Source organism: Vicugna pacos, unplaced genomic scaffold, assembly GCF_048564905.1.
Source record: "Vicugna pacos unplaced genomic scaffold, VicPac4 scaffold_21, whole genome shotgun sequence".
Classification (NCBI taxonomy): domain Eukaryota; kingdom Metazoa; phylum Chordata; class Mammalia; order Artiodactyla; family Camelidae; genus Vicugna; species Vicugna pacos.
The window spans coordinates 21,049,876-21,063,830 of NW_027328742.1; the positions used below are offsets into that span (position 1 = coordinate 21,049,876).

A 13,955-nucleotide genomic window follows, 5' to 3' on the forward strand; every position below is an offset into this window, starting at 1 on the left:
AATACATTCCAGTTCTTTAATAAAGTGTTACTATTACTATTGTTATTTATTGATTTTTGTGTCATAGGCAGGAAGTTAATTCTATTTTTACAGACAATGAGCCAAACAGCCATGAAGAATCAATGGATTGCCCATGACCTCATAATTTGGCCTCACATTTTTATTTTCTCCGCTTACAATATTCTTTCAGCCATATTTCTGTGTTTTACTTACTGGAACATAGCAACACATCCAAGACATGAGGGGGATAAATCATGTTTTTGTATCATTGTAACTTAAGACTCAATGAGATCCACACTGTCATCTCTGAAGGCTTTCTTTAAAAGACATGCTTAGCATGCATGAGGTCTTAGGTTCAATCCCCAGTACCTCCGTTAAAAGCAAATAAACCTAATTTTCTCCCTTCCTTGCCAAAATAAAATAATACAATGATGTAAAGCTGTCAAAGACAATAACTTCTGCTTTATCGTGCAGTGTACTTTGGGAAGGCAGTATTCACAAATTGATCCTGATAAAGTTTCTGCTCATTTCAGTACATTTTCATTTGAAAATACTGATATACTTTGAGTAAATTGGTTTGACAGCAGGTTTCTTCCTGTATAATTAGCATCCTCATTTTCTCAACAATATTCACTTAAGACAAAGCTGATGCTGGGGACAGAAAAAATGATTTTAAAAAATGATGTTGGATCCATTGGATGTCTGCATGGAAAAAAAGTGGAATTTACCCCCATCCCACAATACACACTAAGATCATCTCCAGATGATTTGGAGATCAAGATGTGAAAGGCAAGGAATTAAAGCATCCAGAATATGTTAGAGAATATCTCTTTTACAGGTGGTTGCAAATTTAAAAAGTAATAATAAGGTACAAACATACTAAACATGAAAGATAATACTGATTCTCTGAATCACATTAAAATTGAGAACTTAGGCTTACACTGAAGAGCATAAACATGTAAACCACAGCAAGGGAAATGTATTTACGACGCATATAGTTGATACACCTGGAATATATGGATAAGTATTAACTTTTAAAAAAGACAGGCAATCCAGTCAAAAAATGTGAGCAAGGCACTTGAACAGGCAGTTCATAAAAGTGGTTATGTAAATGTCCTATAAATACTGCAATAGGTTGCTCAATCTCGCTAGAAACCAGGGAAATGGTGGTTAAAGGCACAATGACATACCACTCCACACTCACCGAGATGGTTAAAATGACAAATACTGACTCTCATGCACTACTAATGGGAGTGTAAATAATGGGTTTTGGAAAATTCCTTGAATTAGCAGTCAATATGAATATATATGTACCCTCTAATAAGGAAATTTTACTGTCAGGTATCTTCCCAAGAGATATGTGTGCTCATGAACACCAAAGGACATGGTGTTCACTGGATGATCTTTGGAGAAAAATTCCCAAAATGTAAAAACTGAGAGAAACTCAAACGCCCAACCACACAGAAATGGATCAATCATTTGTGAAATACCAATATATTAGAATACTAACAGCAGTGCAATATATGAACTAGAGATTTATTCAACCAGGGATGAATTTCACAGACATGATGTGGATGGTGGAAATGGTGTATTTCTTGATGTAGGTGGTGTTTGCGTGTTTGTGTTCACTTTGTAGTAATCACTGAGCAGTACACTTAAGATGTGTACATTTTTCTCTCTGTTATTCATCAATAGAAGCTTAAAAATGTAGCATCAGGCTTACCTTTGTCAGTGAAACCTCTTTCAATTTCTCAGGAAAAAAAGCTACATGAATAGAATAGAAATTCTTCATACATTCTGATTCTCAGTGATTTTCCTGTCCATGTTGGGAAAAAGATAAACAATTATAATGTCAAATAAGGCACCCTTGTGCTGGATCCTCTATTATAATGTACTTTAGTTGAGCAGTTCCAGAAATTTTGTGGTACTTCTTGTGGGGAAAATGCAGACATTATTTCATCATTGCACTAAAATTTACTCTTTAAATAGTTTAAGAAGGAGGCAAGAAATAAAGCATTTATCTAAACAATTACAGTGATCCCAGTGGATTTTTAAAAGTGTTTAAAGAAAGCAAGAACATTTTAATTTACATCCTTCTTAGCAATAAAATCCCCAAGTTATGGCATACTTTAGGGACATAAATTCTCCCAGGACAAAAAATGATGTAACTACTTCTGGAAACTTTAAACCACGAGACTATTATTTGTTTCCAAGTGGAATCATTAGTTCCTTGGGAAGAAAACTAAGAATAAAACCAAGTGGCTCCTAGAAAGTCTGACTTCTCTGTGCAGAGCAGGGGGTGGGGGGTGGGGCGAGGGGAGGTGGGGAGATGAAATGCATGCTGAAAAAGAATGCAATTTGTACTCCATTTTAACTTTAATTCTCTAAAAAAGAAAGGAATTCGTTGAAATGTAAGTTTAGACTTTTTTTTACTACTATCATTTCTGCTTCTCTGTTTATCTTCAAGAAGTTCAAAATGAGTTAAATGGATTTATGGGAAAATAAAAATGTGTAACATTTAAAATGTGTTTATTTGGTACATAGACACGTATCTGGTTAGAATGTTGCACACAGTCTAAGAAGAAGTAATGTGAAATCCTGTAAAATGCACAGAGGTTATAGTCAAGTGAAATCCCTCTTAAGGACCCAGTGACTCTGAGGCGGGAAGCCCCATAGAAAGACTGGCAGGACCCCTAGGCAGGGCCGCTGCTTTCCTCCCAGCACCGTCTGTTTCCCTGGCCTAGAGGTTTTATCTCACTTTTTGCTTCTAAAGCGGCTAACTTACACCTAGAGTTCTATTGGTTCCCTGAGCTCACTTCTGATTGGTTATTACTCTGACTTCTGATTGGTTATGACTCTCACTTATGATTGGTCCACTTTCCTAACTTCTGATTGGTCCATTTGTAATACTTCATTTGCATGGAGCTCACTCCTGATTGGTCTATTTTTATAGAGCTTGTTCCTGGTTGGTCAAATTCTGTTGCACTTTATTTGCATATGATGTTGCAAACTGTAAAACTGGCAGCGTATAAAAGGCCTGTGTAAACCTACAGACAGGGTCCAGAGCTTTAAGTGTTAAATCTTCTGGGTGCGCTGGCATAATAAACCTGAGTTCTCCAACTCTCCGAGTGCTGCTTGGTCTCTCTCCTGGATCCAGGGTGCTGTCACAACTGAGCTGTAACACTGAGCTGTAACACATTTTTCTGCAACAACTGTGCCCTGAATGGGAGAGAGGCTGGGCACAGCCACCCCACCCCAAACTCTGAGGTGTGGTGCCATCTGGATGCAATATTACACTGGCTTATGGGCATCATGCTCAAAGCACAGAATGGGAAGGTTAATGAAAAAACTATTAACAAGAGCACAGTTTGCAGATGTTTGAGAGCCCCTGTGCTTAAGTAACTTTATTTCTCTGAGACCTCATTGCTTTCTTTGTAATCAACAGACCCTTCAGCATTAAATCTTCACTTGGACAGTGGCTAATGATTCTGTATCCCATGAAGAACATGCAGAATTTGGTTGGGACATCGGGAGGTCTAGGTTCCCTTTGGGAGAGTGACATCATTGAAAGGATAGACTGTATTCAGCCAGGGCGGTGTCTTAATCTCAGATAATTCTATGAGATCCTTGCTCTCAGGCTTTAGGCTCCACCTTCTGCACTTACAACCTCTACTGCCTGCTCTGTAAAATGGGGATAACAAAGTGTTTCTTATCCAGGTTTGGGTGGAAATCAAGTGACCTGAAGTTTGCAAAGCACTTGGAGCAGAGTCTGGTAAGACTTGAATATTCTATAAATACTTGTTCCTTGTTCAGTATTCATTGCAACCTCAATTGTGTTGTATCATGAAGTCAACCATGGGCTTTAGCACAGCGTGCTGGTAAGTGATGGTGTATTGGTCACCGTCCCTCTGGTCTTGGCTCAGATATCTTGGGAACTCAGTTTTCTTATTTGTAAAGGTGAATTTGGAGTTCTCTCAGCTTGTTAGAATTTTAGAAATCTAGGACTCCAGATGCATAGCTTGCAATTGTTTCTCACTTTCTCATTTTCTACCTCCTAGGCTTCACACATTTCTCATCCCAAATTGATCGTAGCTGTTTTCTTTTCTTCTCTCTCTAAAATTGCTGGAATACCTTAGGGGCATGTTTTAGATTACTACCCTTTTTGGTTTTGTTTTCGATTACTTTTAAATATAAAGGTAATGCGCATATACTTTCTCCTTGTACCAAAATCTCCCTGTATCAAATTTGCATGCACATGGAGTCACCTTTGATTACCCATCGCATACCAGTTCACGGCCCCTCTGTGCTCAGAAATTATGATTGCAGATTTGGTGTATATCCTTACAGAATCTTTTATTCTATTTGCACACATTTAAATAATTGTAATTAATGAAGTTATTAAGGTTTAAAACTTGTTCCTAAAACCACACTGCAGAGATCACTCTAACTTGCTGCTTCTTCACATATTTTGGAAAAATAACCATGTTTGCATATATAAAATTACCTATTTTTTAAACTTCTGCACAGTATTCCATGACTGTACCAAGGTTTATTTTGCTGTTGCTCTTGTGGACAATATTTATGCGGATTCCAGCTTTTTTTTTTTTATCATTTTAAACAATGATGAAGTAGACATCCTTCTTTTTCCATTGTTTTTCCTTGGGGTAGATATTATGTAATGGAATTTGTGAGTCATTAGGTACTTGCTTTTTCAAAAAAAGTCAAAACAGTGAAAAATTGCCATCCAGAGGCTCCACCCTGCAGCATGAGTGATTGCCATTTTTTTCTGGCTGTCTCATCAGTGTTTTATATTCTTAAATTTCTTTATTTTGTCAATTTGACAGGTGAAACTAGTATGAGGTTTGTTTTTTTTTTTTCAATTTGGCTTTCATGATTATTTGTGAAATTAAGCATTTTTTTTTAATTCTTATTGGGATTTTGGGTGTCCGCTCTTGTGGCATGCATTATATCTTTTGCCTATCATTACAATGAGTATTTGCTATTTTAATTGATGATTAACGGTAGTTCTTTGTGTGTTCTGATTTTAATCCTTTGTAATATATGTTTCAATATTTTTTCCCAATCTGTGTGTCTTAATACTTAGAATGCATGTTGGCATACATTCGTTTAAAATTGTGATGTAGTAAAATTTACAACATGTTCTTCATGTGGTTTTTATGTTCTGTTTAAGAAAACCATTGAAAATAAATCGTAACACTATTCTTCGCTATTTTCATATAATACATTTATAGTTAAGATTTTTTTAGTTTAAGTGATGCAGAGTAGAATTTTAACAGTATTTATTTTCTCAAATGGCCATTCAACTATTGTAACACTTTTTTATGAATATTGACTTGTTGAATCTTGACTTTCCTGACTTGGAATAAAACATTTATTCATAGTCAGTTGACATACATGCCTAGGTCTGCCTGTGGATTTTCTAAAGGTTTCCTGTCCTTTTTTATTCATCTCTTTGTTCTAGTAAAAACACTTTACTCTTTTAATTATGATAGCTTTAAATCTACATTGAATATGTTTATTTTTTTTTTAGAAACTATATTGGCTATTTTTAAATACATTTTTTCCATAAATTTTTAAAGCAGATTGTTTCATTAAAATTATATTTAGATGTTGGTTGAAATTGCATTAAATTAGCCACATAGTTTGGTGAGTGTCCTTGCTCAGTCATCCTAAGACAACCAGAAACAAGTCTGTAGTTGGACCAAGCCAGCTTTATTGAGACATTCCAATGAGATGATCACACACCAGTAGCACCATGGGTATGTCACTGAGCAAAGAGGAAATAAAGTTATTGTGGGATTTTTAAATAGGGTGGAGTTTACATGAAATTTAAATCAAGAAAACTTTGGGAAGCTCAAAACGAAGCAGGCTGTATGTTAAGGGGGCAATATCACAACACGCCCACAGTGCAGACACAGGGTCCTGTTTCCCTAGAAACTACAAAGTGTAGATGGATGTGGAATGTAGTGTCCTGAAGTCCCTCCTGTGGAGCTCTGTGCCTGTGCAGGAAATTGAGACTCCTTAGCCATGTCAAAGTGACTTACTTAGATCTTCCTGGTCAGAGTGTCATGTTTCATCTTGCTGGTATAATTAACAATGAATGTTTTTAGCTAGCCTATACTTTTAGAAAATACATTTTCTCATTGAGTGACAAGGCGGTTGTCACTCAGAGAAAGTGTTGTTAGATGCTGGCAGCTGCGGTGTTATCTGCGGGAGAAGTACTGTGTCCTGTTCTCCTCACAGCTGATTTACCTTTGTCTGCTATTCCCACCCAAAGGATGGCCACACAAGTCCTTACTCCCTGAGTCTGAGTTAATTTTTACTTTCTCAGGAGGAAATGGATCTTTATAATTGAGTCTGTTTCTGTTTTATACATAAGAAATACGTAAAACACATTTTTTTTCCACTGATTTAGGCATTTCTTCCTTTGCTTCAGTAAAGTTCCACAGTTTGTACTTTTCTTCATACAAATTTGGAAGAGTCCTTGTTAGGCTTATTTTATTGTTTGTTGATCAGTTTGAGTTGATGAATATGAGATTTTTCATTATAAATCATAAGCAATTGTTATTGAATTTTTTACATTGATCTTCTAAACTATTTGTTGAACTCTTCAATTTTTTTCTTAGAAAAATCTTATTAGTTGACTCATCCATTTTCTACATGGGTGACTATTTTGCCTGCAAACGCTGACTGTATTTTCTTTTCTTTTTTTTACATTCTTATATCTTTCCTTCTTATATGTTAGTGTTTTGGCTGCAATCTCCAATATATTGTTCAATAGTATAAATTGTGAGCATCCTTACATAGTTTCTGGCTATAATGGGAATGTTCCTCTTGTTTTACTCTACACATGCTTCCTCTGAAAGCTTCAGGAAGGTTCTTTCTTACTATGTTAAATAGTTTCCTTTTTCTTGTCCATATTGAAAAGTTTTTTTTTTGAGAGCCACATTTAATCAAATTCTTATAAAAATTTTATTGAAATAATACTAATGCTTTTCTTAATATGTAAATATGGTCAATAGTTTTATAGGTTTTCTAATGTAGACCAAATTCTTAGTTAAACTTTAACTTTCTCTTTAAAACATTTAAGCCATATTGCCCTTTAGATCTGTAATGTATTTGATTTGCCAGCACTTGATTTGGGCTTTTTTTTTAACACCAGTGTTCCTAAATCAAAAATCTGTAATTTCTTTTCTTGTGTGTCACGTTATGCTTTCAAGAAATTTAAAGTTGTATTCGCTACCAATTCTCTTTTTCTGACTCTAGAGATCAAAACTCACTGATGGCTGCTGAGAACTCTACAAAGATCACAGAGTTCATTTTCATAGGCTTGAAGTACCATCCTCGGCAACAAGTCTTCCTTTTCTTGCTCTTCCCTACTCTTTTACCTCATTACTATGACAGGAAACTTGGGCATGATTATCCTCATCCGGCTCAATTTCTGCTCCCACACACTGATGTACTACTTTCTCAGTCACCTGTCCTTTGTGGACATCCGCTTTTCGTCAGTGGTGAACCACAAGATGCTCGCCGACTTCTTCACTGAGCAGAAAGCCATCTCCTTCCTGGGATGTGCCTTGCAGCAGTGGTTCTCTGGGCTCTTTGTGGCCATTGAGTGCCTTCTCCTGGCATCCATGGCCATCTGTAACCCGCTGCTGTATTCCGTTGCCATATCCCAGAGGCTCTGCATACAGCTGGTGGCGGGACCCTACACTGTGGGGTTTCTGAACACCATGACTCACACAACAGCTGCTTTTCGACTTCCCTTTTGTCGCTCCCAAGTAATCAATCATTTCGTCTGTGACTTGTCCCCTCTGCTTTCTCTCATGTGTGCAGACACCCAGATCAATAAGTTGCTAGTTTTCATTGTGGCTGGAGCTATCCTCGTGGTCAGTAGCCTGACCATTGTCATCTCCTATTTTTACATTCTCCTTGCCATCCTGAGGGTCTGCTCTGCTGCTGGGAGGTGCAAAGACTTCTCCATGTGCTCTTCCTGTTTCACAGCCGTTTCCATCTTGTACGGGGCTCTCTTCCCTATCTATGTGAGGCCAGGGGCAGTTTTCTCTTTGAACCTCGATAAAGTGGTGTCCATATTCTACACAGCAGTCATCCCCATGTTGAATCCTCTCATCTACAGCTTGAGAAATATAGAAGTGAAAGCTGCCATGTGTAGGACCATCACCAGAAGGAAGTTTTGCATCAGAAGATAGACTTCCATCTAAAATACAGAAGAGAGAAGAAGAGTAAAGCTTCTTTTTAGACATGGCTAGATTACCTGTCATCATCCAAAGAGGCCAAAGAATTTGCAGAATTTAAGGGGATGTCATACCTCCATTCTTCTGTATGATTTTTGGTACCTTTTTAAAAGCTCCATTTCATTATGTCCCTACAAATGATAAAAATCCCCAGTCACCCATGGACTCAGAGCACTTCTGCTTCCTCAGACACCTTCATTACTGGAAATAGGATAAAATCTTAAACTGTGGGGACCACCTAGCTACTAACATTCTTGCACTAGTTGGACCAATGTAAATGTCCACATTGCGTGAGAGTCTTTGAAACAGCATTTATGTTCCCTATTTCTAAATATGGAATTGAAAAGAGTAAAGAGAGTAGTTACTTAGCTTACAAATGCTTTTTTTAACTAAATGAATCCCCCGTATCACATTCTTTTTCATATCTTTTATGCCTATTTGATTTATTCTTGCTTTCTAAAAATACAATGTCATGAACATTACAGGAAAGGAAAAGAAAATGTAGACAAGCAAATGAAGAACAACATTAACCAAAAAAAAAAAAAAACTTATACTCTTATTCTTCCACAAAGTGATGACTCCTGGTAATAATTTCCAGATGCCTCTCTGCCTATTTGCGTTTAGTTGTTCTAATTATAACTTCACTAATTGATGTTCAGTTTTTCCTAGTTCTTTTAAATAAAAGATAGCTTACGACAGAAATTAGAAATAAGGTGCAAAAAAGTGAATGAGAAAATGAGAAAAATCCTAAAAAATCAGAGACAATAGGTGTTGAGAAGTTAGAGGTAAACTAAAATGGATAAAATGTATATCTTATTTTCATGTTAGTCTTTTTTGTTGCTCTTGTTTCCAAATTAAAAAAAAATCAATACAATAGAATGAAGTTAAAAACATTTAACACCTTTCTACCCTGCTCTGACTCTGAAGATATTTTGAAGAATTCAAGAGGTATTATAATCATTTCAAGGAAGATTAGTGATTTTTGAAAAGCATCTTTTGGGTACAAACTAGATTCTGCCGGCATTCTTGCCTTGATAGTTGTGCATGACCTAAAAATGTAAAATTTATCACTATTTAATAAAAAGAGTTACATCTGAAAAGGAAAAAAAAAACAGTGGGAAAACTTGAGTAGTGATACAGTAGTGAAAAACTAGGGTGTAGACTTCTGTCCAAATAACTTTCTTAATGGAGTTTCTGGATAAGCAAGTGCTGTCTTAGGAAGTGTTGATGAGATGACTGTCACAATCAGTCTTCCTCACTCCAGGGTTAGTTGAACTTGCTTTGAATATTGCAGTTATTATAAACACAGTGCATTACAGGGAATGGGCATGGAGTGGCTTGGGTTCAGAAGTGAGCAAGATATGTAGGGAACTGGATACCAAGATGTGGAGATGGTTTATAGGCCGGTGCTAATCATAGTTTCAGTGAAGCAACTGTCTCAGACAGAAGGGACCAGTCCCTTGCCACATAACCAGAAGGATAGAAATAGTGCCAATAGGATGCAGTTAAAAGGATCAGGATGCTAGCTGAAAACTTTCCTCCATTTAATTTATAATACTTTTTGTGGAAGCAGTTAATTAGATGGAGGGTGAACAGTTTCAGATATATATGTGTTTGCTGCTAGTAGTGAAATAAAGTGACATCTCTTTTCCTTGCTGGAAAGTAAATTATCAGTGTTTAGATCTGTGCCTTAGAGTAGAGATTCTTTAGATTCTTGTGGCTGGTAAGGGGCTCCTCTTATCACCCATGGTATATACATACCTTCTAGAAGCCAGAGCTCTGTTTCCTTGCCATGTGACACAGATGCTGTGTCAGGGTGGTGGGCAGGGTTTATGCTGTTGCGTTCATGAACACCACCATACTTCATGATCCCTGTTGATTTCCAGCTACTCTCCATCGTCATTTATGAAACATCTCCCGACTATTCACCATCAAATATTCTGGCACCTCATGAAGCATATTTTTACTTTAAAACATTCTTATTATAGAATTTTTACACGTATAGAATAATAAAGTAGTAAAGTGAACCCTTCATCTAGGGTTCACATCATCCAGATTGCTGCTCTTTGATTGTCCTGGAGTGATCGCACACATCAGTGGTTTAACCATCTGGATAGTCTCTGCTTCTTTGCTGCCATTGTGAGACTCCACTGAGCTGCTGGAGGGCGCAGCCCTCCACTCTTGCTTTTATCATAAATTATCTCTATGCTGCATGGGAATCACTTCTCTATCTATGACTTAGTCTTTCCCGTTTTCCTGGCTTTCTCTAAAAGAGTGAGGTCTCTAACATGGAAGTCTTATCACCAAAAGGAGTAACTATAAAGAAGATTTTTTTTTTTTGCTACGATCTAAGTTCATATCCAGGAAATGGAAAAAAAAGAAGGACTATGCAAATGAAATGGATTGGGAATGTTCCTGTGCTTCTAGGCCACTTAGCAGTGATTCTCAGTAGCTGGGCAGAGGCGTGGCTGCCTGTCACAATTTGTTTTTGTCATCTGGGTGCCAGCTTGTTCCCTCCTTTCCCAGGGAAAGAGTCAAAGTTCAAACCCCATGCTGAGCAAGTCAAATTCTGCTTCCAGGAGACTGCACTCCATCCTGACTTTGAACCCCAGACATGCCCTCAAAACTCGTTATTGGATCTCTGCACCCAAGAAAGGTTCTAGAGCACTTCCTCCTTTCTGCCTGCCTCAACACCCAGTGAATACTTCTTTTCTGGCAGTTGAATTTATAGTATCTAACTTTGATGCTATAAGATACACTCACAATTCTGATCTCTTTTATCCATGATTTTGGACTAAGAAAAATATGCAACATTAAAAATAAAAGACCCAAATTCTACTGCACCTGAGTTTTTGGGATCCAGGTAGCTCTGGTTGAGCCTGGGGCCCACAGGGAGCTTTGTAGCCCCACACACCCCTGGGATGAGTGAGTGATGCTGGACACCTCTGAAGTAATCTGGGAGAAGGACAGTTACATAATGGTAATGCTAGGGAATTCATTTATGGTTATCCAGTGGCCAGTCTGAGTCTCAGCTCCATAATTGATCCAAGTCACAGTCCAGCATCCTCCTCCCATAATGCTTGACTCTCACAGCCCTGGGGAGCTGAAGTGATGAGAGCACCAATGTGGGTCATAGAGTCTTAGATTTTATTCATCTCACAATGTCTGGAGACTCCACTAGGACAAGCTATACTGTGTGACCCGGAAAGCAGCTTTAATGGTTGGACCTTAAGCAGTCATCTTGGACCATGAAGAAACTTTGGTGTTCCTGATATTGTATATCAGCCATATCAGCCCTATGTTGGCTACCCCTAGATATATTTTATGACAGAGAAAATAAATCCCTTTAAATATTTTTGAACAGTTATTTTTATTTTGAGTTTTCTGTCATAGGAATAGGAAATCCTAACTCAAACGGACACAAATGGAGACAGAGGGTGGGATCGGAGCATCCACACTGCACTTTGGTTGGCTTTTGGCGTGATTGTTAAGTTTAGTGCATTAAAAGATAATGAAATTCAAAAGATAGGGGAGAAAATGAGTAGAAACATTTTGACATCCTTCAAGAGAAACCAATGCTATGAGTTTGGCTCAGTTCTTGCTTACTGACCTGGTGGCTGTGTCCAGAGTGTTGGGGTTCCCTGACTGACTTCCCCTGCTGGACCAAGTGCTTACCTCTGTGGTTTGGGGAAGGCGGGGTCTCATGATTGACAGCCTCACCAGGTATGGGATGGACAAGTTTTCTATGATAAAGAGTGGTTCTGCTGCCAAAGAAGGGAAATAGGAGATCTGGTCAGGCAGATAAACATATTTGAAATGGAACTTTGAGGAAAGAGAGAGAAAGGTTTAAAGAAGATGTTCTGGAACAAGAAAGAGACCATTTTCACACTTTCCTATCCCCTACCAACATGAGAAAGAAAATGAAAAAAAAAACATTTATTTTTAATATGCTTAGTGGTGTGTGTGTGAGAGAGAGAGTGTTTGTGTGTGTGAGAGAGAGAGAGAGGGAGAGAGAAGGAGAGTGAATTTAAATGAGAATGTCACAATTATGTTTAGGTTATGCAGTATTGCAAAATTCAAAGTAAGAATCAATATCTAACATTACAGATACTTCAAACAAAAAATTTCATGTAGTCATCTGTGAGATGGGGATAACATTATGTAGGGCACTGTATCAATATAAAATTAGGTAAGACTTTATAGATAAGTGCCCAAGAGATTGTGACTGATATTTCTATTCTTCCTCTTGATATTTTTTAGGTTAATAAAAATTCCATATGATCATATTTATAAATTTTAGGAAGGCATTGGATACAATCTGCTCCTGATTAATTTGATAAAATTTTTGTAGCCTAGAAAGAGAAGAATCCTCTCTTATCACATGTCCTGGGTAAACACTACTTCTTTATCATCGGGGTCTAAGACAATATGTGACACTGAAGACGTTATTCACTGGAAGTTTGTTAAATCAATCTGAGGTCATTTTGGAGGGAATGTGATAAAACATCATAATTTTTTAATTCTTTTTATTAAAGTGTAGCCAATTTACAATGTTAGTTTCAGGTATACAGCAAAGCAATTCAGTTATACATACACACACACACATACACACACACACATACATATATATATATATATATTCAGTTTCTATTCTATTATGCTCATTACAAGAAATTGAATATGCTTCCCTGTGCTATATAGACAGTAGGTTCTTGTTGTTTATCTATTTCATATATAGTAATGTGTATATGTTATTCCCAAACTCCTAATCTATCCCTCCCCCTGCTTTTCCTCCCCAGTGACCACAGTTTGTTTTCTATGTTTGTGTGCCTATTTTTGGTTTGTAAATAAAATTTGTATCTTTTTTTAAGCTTCCAAATGTAAGCGACATCATATGACATTTGTCTTTCTCTGTCTGACTCCCTTCACTTAGAATGATGATTGCTAAGGCCATTCATGGTGCTGCAAATGTGTTATTTCATTGCTTTTTATGGCTGAGTAATACTACATTGTAGATACACACATCTTTATCCAGTCATCTGTCGATGAACATCTAGATTGTTTCCATATCTTGGCTGTTGTAAATAGCTGTGAACGTTGGGAGGAATGTGTCTTTCAGAACTAGTTTTCTCTGGGTATATGCCCAGGAGTGGGATTGCTGGATCATATAGTAAGTCTATTTTTATTTTTTTCAGGAACTTCCATACTGTTTTCCATAATGCTTACACCAATTTACATTCCCACCAACAGTGTAGGAGGGTTCCCTCTTCTCCACACCCTTTCCAGCATTTATTGTTTGTAGACTGTTTAATGAAAAACATCATTAACTTTTAAGGCTGGTATTAGTCCTGCTCCAATTTCATGTTAATAAAGGTCCCCTCAAAATGGCCTTATTCTCTAAATTCTTAAAAACCTAGTTTTAAATATTTCGTATTATTTTTGAACATGAGGGTCAAAGTTTGTTAAAGTTTGTTATACTTTCACCACCATGAGATGCACTATTTCACATTCTTAATTAGCTGTCCCCCTTCTGCTCTTTATTCATCTCCTATTAGCACGGTCTCTGTGAGTATACACTTGTTCAAATAAAGAGTATGCACCGTCTCTTGTGCAATGACTGACGTCATTCCTTTTTAAGATGTTGTTAAACTCTGCCACTAGGTGGCAGCATCAGCGCGT

At 37.2% G+C, this 13,955-nt stretch overlaps 1 protein-coding gene across 1 annotated transcript; it reads left to right on the top strand.

The window, feature by feature from the left end:
- Positions 1-7,436: 7,436 nt before the first annotated feature.
- On the top strand, positions 7,437-8,231 carry LOC140694382 (olfactory receptor 5G9-like). Its single transcript, XM_072957649.1, has one exon. It carries the CDS (start codon positions 7,437-7,439, stop codon positions 8,229-8,231), a length of 795 nt encoding a protein of 264 aa, XP_072813750.1.
- The last annotated feature ends 5,724 nt before the right edge of the window (positions 8,232-13,955 follow it).